Source organism: Aspergillus nomiae (genome assembly GCF_001204775.2).
Source record: "Aspergillus nomiae NRRL 13137 chromosome Unknown contig00658, whole genome shotgun sequence".
Taxonomy (NCBI): Eukaryota; Fungi; Ascomycota; class Eurotiomycetes; order Eurotiales; family Aspergillaceae; genus Aspergillus; species Aspergillus nomiae.
The window spans coordinates 1-10,902 of NW_015378713.1; the positions used below are offsets into that span (position 1 = coordinate 1).

General features: G+C 51.3%; 5 protein-coding genes across 5 annotated transcripts; 3 read left to right on the top strand and 2 right to left on the bottom strand.

Moving 5' to 3' along the window:
• Positions 1–373: 373 nt before the first annotated feature.
• Positions 374–1,429, bottom strand: ANOM_011376 (uncharacterized protein; the record flags this gene model as incomplete). The annotated part of the gene is made up of 1 exon (XM_015556632.1): positions 374–1,429. The coding sequence occupies one exon, from the start codon at positions 1,427–1,429 to the stop codon at positions 374–376; it is 1,056 nt and encodes a 351-aa protein (XP_015401158.1).
• Positions 1,430–2,559: 1,130 nt separating this feature from the next.
• On the top strand, positions 2,560–4,322 carry ANOM_011377 (CECR1 family adenosine deaminase; the record flags this gene model as incomplete). The annotated part of the gene is made up of 2 exons (XM_015556633.1): positions 2,560–2,674; positions 2,740–4,322. 2 exons carry the CDS (start codon positions 2,560–2,562, stop codon positions 4,320–4,322), a joined length of 1,698 nt encoding a protein of 565 aa, XP_015401157.1.
• A 407-nt stretch (positions 4,323–4,729) lies between these two features.
• Positions 4,730–6,671, top strand: ANOM_011378 (uncharacterized protein; the record flags this gene model as incomplete). Its single annotated transcript, XM_015556634.1, has 6 exons — positions 4,730–5,052; positions 5,112–5,385; positions 5,433–5,843; positions 5,905–5,999; positions 6,070–6,159; positions 6,338–6,671. The coding sequence occupies 6 exons, from the start codon at positions 4,730–4,732 to the stop codon at positions 6,669–6,671; spliced, it is 1,527 nt and encodes a 508-aa protein (XP_015401160.1).
• Positions 6,672–6,812: 141 nt separating this feature from the next.
• ANOM_011379 (uncharacterized protein) lies at positions 6,813–8,360 on the bottom strand (the record flags this gene model as incomplete). Its single annotated transcript, XM_015556635.1, has 2 exons — positions 6,813–8,048; positions 8,097–8,360. 2 exons carry the CDS (start codon positions 8,358–8,360, stop codon positions 6,813–6,815), a joined length of 1,500 nt encoding a protein of 499 aa, XP_015401159.1.
• A 2,115-nt stretch (positions 8,361–10,475) lies between these two features.
• On the top strand, positions 10,476–10,711 carry ANOM_011380 (uncharacterized protein; the record flags this gene model as incomplete). Its single annotated transcript, XM_015556636.1, has 2 exons — positions 10,476–10,568; positions 10,634–10,711. The coding sequence occupies 2 exons, from the start codon at positions 10,476–10,478 to the stop codon at positions 10,709–10,711; spliced, it is 171 nt and encodes a 56-aa protein (XP_015401156.1).
• Positions 10,712–10,902: the final 191 nt, after the last annotated feature.

Sequence of the window (10,902 nt, forward strand, 5' to 3'; positions counted from 1 at the left end):
ACTTATATAAGTACGGAGGAGGGTTCGAAGGGTTAAGGGTTATGTGGCTGCAGTGCTAGTCTGAGTTTACGTCGTCTGTCTAAAGGCCAATGGATAGATAGATCTACTGGGCGGAAATAGCGGTGTCTACTACATGCTCTAGTTTGATCGGCATGGTCTAGAGTGGATTATCTGTGAAAAATGGGTAGTCCTGGTTATATTGGTGGTTCTCTGCTGCTCATGGATTCTTGGTCAATTAATCTAAACTATGGTAAAATTACTAAGGATATGGTATTTGAAGAGAGAAGAGAGACCATTTTGTCTCTACATGCTATAGAAATGCAGTGCCTATAAACCAACGCCGTGTGAACAGAAATAGACTTGGTCTCTCGCTCTAAGGCATTTCGCTCCCATCTCGACACAATACTCCATGTGCATTCTTCTGGAAATGACGCTTGGCCGTGAATCGCCTGGCCTTCAGAAACTCATAATCGGGCATTGCCTCGCGAACCAACCGTTCAAGTCTTTTTCCAGCTCGCTCGCCAAACTCGCTACACCACTTCTTGGCCTCCAGTTCAATATCAATATGTCCCGCGATCTTATCAGCGACAATGCCCCCCGATGCCAGCAACGTACTGAGGTATCGCTTGGTAAAAGTGTCCATGTGAGACAGCTGCTGCTTACTCACCGGCGTCCACGAGCTGTTCAAGAGCGACGGGTCCATGCCCAGTAATTGACAGTACTCACTCACCAGCCCCGGGTCCGTCATGATGTCGTCTGCGTCCAGCACAATCGGCCAGCCTGCACGGTTCCCCTGCCACACATACCAGTCGTAGAGATTCCGGGTCCAGTGCATCGTCATGCAATGCTCTCCAAGCTGCTCGTCCTCGCACGGGTTGCCCGTGCCCTCGAGCTCCAGCAGCGCCCTATATAGCGACGGGAACGCCAACGCCGGATGACGAATGAGGAAGGTCGGCAGCCAGCTGCGCAGGAACTCGTCCGGAAGGATCGTCTGGTTCCGCAGGAAGCGAGCAGCCTTCTCTTCACACGACTCGGGCAGATGCTGCACCATCCACGACGGCTTGGGGGTGCCGCGGAACGTGAACTTGCTGAGGGTTGTCGGGTCGATGAGGAAATGGACATGTTCTTTGATGAAGACCGAGCATTCGTCCGCGGACGCCTGGTCCAGGTACTCCTGGAACTCGGCGAAGCATTCCTGGTAGCTGCGACGCACCTGCATGATCTCCTCTTCGGTCCAGTCCTCCACCTCTTTTTTGCGAAGCCCCAGCTCGGTTACCAGCTTGACGACCGGGAGGAAGACGTATCCGCCGCGGTCATTGCCGCCTCTCATGTGTGGCTGGTTGTCCAGCCCCAGCATGCGGACGAGCAGGTTGGACCCGGTGCGCGGGTATGTGATGAGGTAGAATCGACGCGGGGTGGATGGTTTCATAGTTCTTCTTCGCCGTGTATAGTATATAGAATAGACCAATGGAGATGGATTTAGCTTGGACTCGCAATCGTGAAGGAGTCTGACGCCATAGAGCTTATATCTACTGACATCTGGGGAGGCGGAAGTATAATCAGTCGTGCAAATTACAAGGGCCCACACACAAGGTAAACACAGGCAGGACTGAGAACGAGAATGAACTCCTATTTGACGCTATTGCCTTGGCTGCTCATGCCGGATGCAAGGGGTAGGAGAGATGAGGCATCATCCCGATATACTTCCAATGTATTCGCAGTCTCGTATGACGGACGGATTCGGCCGGATCTACATTCTCCACAGGACTTACTTCCATAGACATCATATCACTAGAGATGCATCGGAGACTTCGCTTCTTTGGAATTTGCCATTGGAGCTCAACTATGTTGCGTGTTCTTTGTCTGAGGTACTGCATTCTTTTCCATTCTGATTCCTGACATACGTGGTGATCTTCCATACGTCGATCACCTATACGAGCCCACCCTTGTCCCCTAGGCCAGGATGGAATTCTCATGACTGAAGTATGGAGCTGCCATCACACCGCTCCCTACCCTTGCATCTCTTTGCCAGGGTACCTTGCCGTGGGTGATGAATCACTCTGATCTACAGGGTATACACCGACTTTTCCAGCTGTTATGCCAAGTATGACAGCCCTGTCGATGTAACTCTGGGGATGGCATTTTTGGCAGAGATCAAAGCGTAAAAGCAGGAGACATTGCTAACTATAGTCATACTGCCAACAAAAAGCATGAGATAGGCAGATATACATCATCAAGTCTCCGCCGTGGTATATAGCGCTCTTGAGAAGAGTAAGTCATGCTCAGTGAGTGCTCAATAATCACTAAGCCAAGGAGCTTATGAAATAGACCAGTGTACGTACTTGATAAAGCTTTTATTCTATGTATAAGGCGTGTAAAACTCTGCCAAGGAAATCATCGCCTGGCCCGCTTGTTGAAGAGACATAAAGGGCAATTCAAGCCCCCACTGGGTGCCGTCAAGATAGCTACTTATTTCTTCCACTCTATTCACCCGACTTGAAAAAGCAATCATTGCCACCCATAACTTAACCCCTGCAGATCGCTCCTCCGTAGCCGAAAATGGGAGTGGAAGTAAACGGGGAGAGAAGCGCCAAGCTGTGCGATGACACAGCTCTCCGACAGTATCTGACCAAGAGGGATGCCTTGATCCAAGAAGAGAGAAAGCAGCGACATGGTCCGTTTCATGGCCCAAGTTCTCAATTCACGCTTAGTTAGACTGACGCTAACGACCAAGATCAGACCACCATTTCCTCCAGTGTTCTCCGTCCGCAACAGTCGTCCAAGCATGCAACATTGTCTCTGCCATCCGGGCGCGAGAGCTCACGCATGATTTGAGCATGAGCGCTAGGGCTCTAGCGAGGGAGACTACCTCGCCAGGAGCGATGTTCAATCCGGCCAAGAGCCGAGTGCACTCCACCGATCTATGGAAGATAGTGCGTCGGATGCCGAAGGGCTCACTTCTGCATGCGCATCTCGAGGCCCTGTTCGATGTGGACCACTTGGTCACGCAGTGTTTAGCTACCCCCGGGATGTATATTTACGCTAAGAACGCGATCATCTCATCGGTGGATTTCGACAAGGAGCCCTTCTCCTTTCGGTACTGTTCCAAGGGCCCGAAAGGGAAAGGATCAATCTGGACCGTAGACTACGAGTCTGGGTCATTGGTCCCAGTCACTTCTGCGGCGCACGCATTTCCACACGGTGGTGAAGCGGGATTCCGTTCCTGGGTGAAAAAGAGATGTACTATCGGGGCTGACCGTTCTGGCAACGTCCATGATGGAGCGGATGCTGTTTGGGATCGGTTCAAGCAGATCTTTCCCATATTAATCAGCATGGCGTTCTACGAGCCCATCTTCCGCCGCGCCTTACACCGACTGTTTAGAGAACTCGTTGATGATGGGATCCAATACGTGGAGCTCCGCATGGGGTCGGCGATTCCCTTCCAGCGCGAAGCACAAGATACCCCGGATGAGGACCATGGATATCTACTCGAGGTTGTGCGCGAGGAAATCCTGGCGTTCCAACAAACCAAGGTCGGTATGAACTTCTACGGTGCTCGCATCATCTACACAGCGCCCCGGATATCTTCAGAACAAGAGCTAGTGGCTCGGATGGAGCGCTGCATTCATGCAAAACAGCAGTTCCCCCAGCTCATCTGCGGGTTCGACCTCGTGGGGCAAGAAGACCGGAGAGCCCTAGTTGACCTCGTTCCGGTCCTACTGTGGTTTCGTCAACGGTGTGGCGAGGAAGGGGTTGAGATCCCGTTCTTTTTCCACGCGGGCGAATGTCTGGGCGATGGAGATGCAACCGACCATAACCTATTCGATGCAGTCCTGCTGGATTCACGCCGGATAGGCCACGGGCTTTCTCTCTACAAACATCCGCTGTTGATTGATATCGTCAAGGAGAAGAACATTTCGATCGAATGCTGCGTCGTCTCAAACGAGGTCCTGCGTCTCACCAGCTCGATCCAAACGCATCCTCTGCCAGCACTCCTGGCCAGGGGCGTCTCAGTTTGCCTATGCAACGATGATCCGGCGATCTTCGGGCAAGGAATGAGTGGACTGAGCGTCGAATTCTGGCAGACTTTGCAGGGGCTTGAGAACATGGGACTGGCGGGTTTGGCTGCCATGGCTCAGAATTCCATTCGATGGAGCTGTTACGAGGATCTCTCCTCCGAGGAGTGGCAGTCACATCTGCAGAACTCTGAAAGTGAGGGCAATGGGTTGAATGCAATGCGTCTTCGCCAATGGAGGACGCAGTTCGAAGCGTTCTGTCAATGGATTGTGGACGAGTTTGGCCCAAATGGGACATTCAGCTGAGGGCGTGCGCGCCACCATGACTTATTGGATATTGAGGACCAAAGTCCCAATAATGGATTTCTTCTTGTTCTCCCTGCTTTCCTTTACGTAAAAAACAGACAGGATCTTCAAAGATCGTTAGTGTAATCGTATTGGTCGATCAGCGGTAGCTCCCTGGGTTTATGATACGTACAGAACTCTGGACAAGATGCACATTCCACACTGCTTCATGCATGACAAACGAGCCTGATCTGCAAGGAGCGAGGCCAAAAAGTATCACATCCCGGCCTTGACTGAGGAATTGACTAGTCACTCAAGGGGCCATACTAACGGTCAGACTCCGTCGTGGCTGCGGATTCTTTGATTCGCATTTAATCTTTGACTGTCACCGATGCTGAACAGCTACTATCTTGATCCAATTATCCATCATGGCCCCAATTATCGAACAGCTGCCTAACGAGCCGTTATTTGATCACCTCCTGCACTCCTTCACGGCACATCCTCGCCATGTTCTGGTCCATGATCCCAAGAATGGCGTGGAAGCCGACTGCAGCCAGCTCCTGACTGATATACTTCACATGCGCCACCAAATCTTCCAAGCATTGCCCGCATCATCGTTTGACGCCCAGCGCAGAATTGACCCGGAAAACCCATACGTAATCGTTCTCGCTCCGGGCAATTATGACTACATCGTAGCCGCCTTGTCGACACTGGCATGTGGAGGGGCGTTTGCCCCGATTTGTAAGAAAGCGTACCCTAACTATACAAGGAACATTCGGGCACGATCTAATTTGCATGATGGAAAAACAGCCAGTACGTTAGCCCCGGAAGAGGCCTGCCACCTTCTGGAAACGACCAATGCATCATGCATGCTCGTTTCACCCCGATTCGAGGCCCAGGCTCCCAAATCGCGCGCTACTACGCCGCGCGCAACAAGTCCGTCGCCATCATCCCGATTGCAGTCAACAACGCCCCTGCGGCCCCAAGGCCTCTGGTCCGGATTGATCCAGCAATGATGCTGGACCCGACCAGCCCTGGCGTCCTCCTATTCACGTCCGGAACCACCGGCCCCCCAAAGGGTGTGGTGCGCCCCAGACGCGTTTGGTATACCAGCCCGCCGTGTTTTCCGAGCAACCATGTCGTGCTGGCTTTCCGGTCACCACATTGGGTCGGTGCGGCTATGAATCTGATATGGCGGGTCTGGCTGGGACGCGCGTCGAGGTCATCGAAAATGATCCCCGTGTGATATGGGAGTCGTTCTGCACCGCCCGCGTGTCCCATTTCGGCGCACCCGCGCGAACATATGCCCAGTTGATGAAGTACTTCGAGGAGCATATAGATTGCTTACCGGTCGAGCAGCGTAGTCGGTATGTGAAAGGCGTTCGGGCGCTACAGCGGGTCATTGTTTCTGGAGGAGTCACCTGGCCCACAGTCATGGGATTTTGGAGAGAGCTGCTGGGACGCCCATTGAGAAACATGTACAGCTCTACCGAGGTGACTGCAGCCATGGAAACGACGGAAGACTCTGACCCGAACTTAGAGGTAAGTGAATCGTGCGAGGGACGGGATGCAATGCTTCCTGGCTGACCATATACTCCGTCAGCGGTGCATCGGAAAACCTTGCCGTGGCGTCCAAGTCAAACTGTCTGACGGCGACCATGGAGAAATCCTGCTCAAAAGCGCTACTATGTTTACACAGTGAGGCGGAACCAACTTCCCTCCCTTGTGTGTGTGTGGTAGTAACCAAAATGCTAATGGTTAACCGCAGTTATCTCGGCAATGAAGCAGCAACTCGAGCCGTCTTCGACGAGGAAGGATACTACAAATCCGGGGATTTTGGACATCTAGTCGGAGATCAGTATGTGATTGACGGCCGATCTTCCACTGACTGTACGGTATACCCTGTCAATCGTTGCGCGCGTCCGCGTCATTACTAACCAAGGCCAAATTACGGGCAGTCATCCCATATCGCGGGCTTCGGGTACCCGTCCATGAAGTCGAGGCCCGTCTCATCGAGCTCCCATACATTTCAGAAGCCTACGTCTCTCAGCCAGCTTCCATTATATGCGCCAAGTTGCTGCCGTAATCCGCCCAGAGACTTCAAAGGCTGCCGTAAGTCTATCCCAGATTCGAGTCGATCTGCAAGACAAGCTGCAGCGATACAAACTGCCGACGCTCTTGCGCACCTTGCACGACAATGAGCAAGTCCCGGAAACCACGTCAGGCAAACCCTTGCGAAGGAAGATGGAGGAGAAATATTTCTCGCTACCAGAAGAACCGCCATTGCCTGCGGGAGTCGAATTTTGTGATACGGACGTTGGGACAGAAGAAACTCCCCGAAGGGCGTGGGATTGGGGTGGCATGATGTGAGACCCAGATCAATTTCAAGATAGTCTAGCGAAAATATTCTAAGAAGATGACAAAATTGCACGCGTTGTTTGCTTCGGTACCGCCAGTCTAACACCACGAATTACCTTTGCTTAGGTTGGTGTCGCTGAGAATTTGAAGCTTTCAGTCCTGCTCGGAAGACTCCCTTTGCCTCCAACGCTGTCCTTTCCAATATAGAATCCATAGAGTGGGCGAAGCAAGGAACCACAATCCAGCGATGAAGGTCCCCACCCAGCCAATGCCGATGGCATCGATCAATGGCACCGCCGCTGCAACGGCTCCTGCGGCGGCGAGGGACTTGACAGTATTCATAGCGGCCATTGTAGCGGCAGGACGATAGGCATTCAGGTCAATCGCCAGCGTCACTAGGCTGTTGTTAACCCCGGTTGTTGCATTGCCAAAGAGAAACAACAAAACCAGGGGGCCTGCAAGATGCACGTCATAATACATGATCCAACCGTAGCCTATAAGACAGACGCCTGAAAGATATAACGACGGCAATGCTAGCTCCAACCGAACCTTTTCTAGCGGCATGCGACGGAGTTGTTGTGGTGTTTGCTGATTTGGTCGAAGTTCCTCTCCGGCTTTATGCGCATGACGCTTGTAATTCCGATCCACCAGGGTCCCAACATTCCAACGGGTTAGTATACTCCCAGCCGTGAAGGGAAGATAGCATAGGCCAATATGCAAAGGGCGGAGTTGGTATTTCCTCTCCAGGAGAACGGGGAGACTGCTTAATATCGCCTGGGTCCCGCAGAAACAGAGTGCGTTGCAAAGGAGCAGAAGGCTAATATGGCTGTCTAGTAGGATTCCTAACGTAGCAAGAATCCCTGGTCGGCGTCTAGTGGTCACTCGCGTCTCATAATCTGGGGCATGCTGCTTGTCCAGGCGGAGAAATTGCAGGGCACAGCGGTTCCAAGGCTGGGGAGACACACTGCCGTTGCCCACTATGGCTCGACAAGTCTCCCGAAGGAATAGCATAACAACGCAAAGCATGACTCCTGAAAAGATAGAAAGGAACCAGAATATACTTCGCCATCCAAGAAATTGCGTCAAAATGCCTCCAAGAGTTGGCCCGAGCGCTGGGCCGAGATTCATCCCAAGAGAGGAATAGAACATGTATCTGCCTCGCTCTGCCCGGGGAACCACATCGGCGACAGCCGCGTTTGAAATGAGCGATATGTTACTGCTGCCCAAAGCTTGGAAGCATCGTAAAGTGACCAGACCTGCATAGCTGCTCTGGAGTGCTAGTCCAACATTACTACCAATGAAGATGAGTACAGAGGCCAAAAGGACTGGTCGACGTCCATTTTGATCGGAGAAACTGGCAGTTAGCAAGGGCGCAACGCCTTCGACAATCTGCAGATGTTAGCTGCGATGATTAAAGAGGGAGTTGAGTAGATATACCTTGAAAGAGGTTATCGTCAGACTGATCTTGGAGCTTGACACATGCATATCTCTTGCCAGCGGTCCAAGAGCAGGAAAATACATACTGGCCGCGACCGGGGCCAGGAAAGTCACCATGGAGCAGGTGCATATGGTAAAGATCTTCTCCTTTTCCGATAGGATACTAAACAACGGCTGCGGTGGCTCATTAGGAACGCCGCCTGCACCATCTTCGCGCACATCCTCGGTGGTAGGAGTAATGGTTTTGGGCTCTGCAGAGTTCATGACGCCTTTGTCACAATAACATAACACCCAGGTCCATTGTGGTGGTTTTTTTTTCTTCCTTTATAAACGTAATTTGGAATCGGCCTTTGTATTCTCAACCCTTGGGGTTGGATTATCACGACCCCTAGGCAAGGGGGATGCACTATGCAGTCCACCCCTTAAGGTCGGAAATGATCTCCCATAGCCTTGCCTTTTTCCACCAAACCCACTCCAGGGGAATGTTACTCTATATTTCTGTGAGGAGGGCAGGTGTTGCAGCGCTTCCAACAATAGTTTTACTGCATATTTCGAGCCCCTTTTGAGTAGGTACTAGCACATGTCGATATGATTTCCAATGGAGCTTGAAACTTCTTTGGATATGTCCAGAGGGATTAAGTATAAATAGAAATATCACCAGAATTCTGTTCATACTTCAGGCAGTAATTCAATGGACAGCTGTATCCGTACATTTTGTGAACGCTCAGAAGAGACTGAATATGTGAACAAGGTATAGACCTATAAGATCAGTACAGACCGAAGTCAGCTCTCCGGTGGAAGATCATATAAATACACATTCGATATTGCGGAAGAACAGAAGCAGCTCGAAGCGCAGTGTAGCAAGCAATAATGGATGTGTCAGTGGACTCTTAGATTCCTGACGAATGCCACCATGACTATAAACTGCAGGGCCATTCTCGGACTGGGTAGCCGACAAAGCAGATCCGAGGCATTCGAGAGGCAGAGATGTGTCTTCCGGGATTGATTTCCTTGATCTTCACTATATCCCTTTTCCTTCCTCCTTTCCCCTCCGGGCTGGGCATGTACTGGGATTGTTCGGATAATACAGCCGTCAGAAGAGGGCGAGGACCGACCGCATACTCCCACACTGTCTACTCTAGAGAGTGTCATGTATAGCAACGCCCCCCTTGCGTTCCAATCTGCCAAACATAATTCAAGATACCGTTCTCAGTCTGTATCAATTGCGCTGCTGGCCTCTGTACTGGTAGAATCAACACGCAGTTCGTCGGTAGACCCCGAATTGTTCGCTTTCGTTTGATATAAGGAGTCTGGAGGATAGGTATCTCAGTACTGTATACTTGAACCGCCACGATATCAAGTACATAATAGTTCCATTCAGGAGATTTAGATAATGACAAGAACGCGTTCTAGACTAGTCGAGGAGGAGCTTGATCAGATGAAACGAATCAATTGGTTTGATACTGGCCTAATCTGTATCCTTCGTATCCTATCCTTAGGTGTCATCTTTATGCAGAATGAAGATAGAGCTGTTCCTGATGGAAGGATCACGGACAAGAACAGCTTCTGGAGCAGAGCTTTCGCAAGATGAGGATAGATAGATGAGTTGGGTCAACCCGTTCGGCTAAAGGGGAGTCAACGATACTATAGAAGCTGGCTGTCTTGGAATGTTAGGTTAGTAGCGCCAGCATTCCTCTCCATCTGCAGCTAGCTATTCTCTAACTAGTAGCAGACTGTACAGGCTCTGCAGATGTAGAAATGAAACGGAAGGAGTGACAGTCCATAGGGTAGTTGCCGTACGCGCGCTTCTACTACACCTCCCCGAATTGCTTCAACAACGTCGCACCAGAAGCCCTAACAGTATATCTGAACATAACAATGTTGCTATGATAGCCTCAGGAGTTCAGGCCTAGAGTTAGGAGTTTGATACTGAGTGGTGCACTGCTCCTGATGGTGATTTTATTATGACCGATTTATGTCGTCTTGCGTTCTTGAGTTCTTCCCCCCAAGTCAACTTCATCTCAATCAAAGCCATCTCACTAAAAAGCCTCTCTCAGTAAAGAAAGCGCTTCTGATCATCCAAACCTCACACAAGAAACACCTCCACCTCACAAAAACCTCTACATCACAAACCAACGCTACAACAATGAACACCTTCATTGTACTCGTCCTCTGCCTCCTGGCAGTCCCTATGCAGGGCTGTCAGGCCCTACCAATCAATGCCAACAGCGGGGCACACATCTCCTCTGCGGCCTTCGGGCTTGCTTTTGGCCTAGGCTTCGGCTAGGTATTCCTTTGGCGGTGTTGAGAGGAATCCTCATACATCGCCTTGTCCGCCACATCCGATTCCGGCGCCAGAGACAAGAATGGCGTCGGAAGATGGCGATTTCCATACGGGCTCAGCAGGACAAAGAAGAAGCTGAGACCTGTCTTCCCGGGTTTGGGGGTGGCTTGGGGATCACCTGGCCACCAGTCTGGTACGATAACCCTATCGAAGATAGGGCTGAGGGAACTGGCCTTCTAACAGACGTTTATAGTCATATCAAGGACAGCTCGCCGCCCGCAACCCCGGCGACAAGCTTCCGACAATCTTTGAGGAGGATGAATCCTTCTAGTCCCCTTCTGTGGGACACCGGTAGATTGACTGGGGAGGAGGTGGTGGAACCAGCCGGGCGTGTACGGTGGGTGGGTTGGGGTCCCCTTCTGTAAGACAGTACACGTCCGGCTGGGAGGGGAGGAGGGAGGAGGGATATGAATGACTGGGTTTTGTCTTTTTCTTTTTTTGTACATCTTTTTATTGTATATG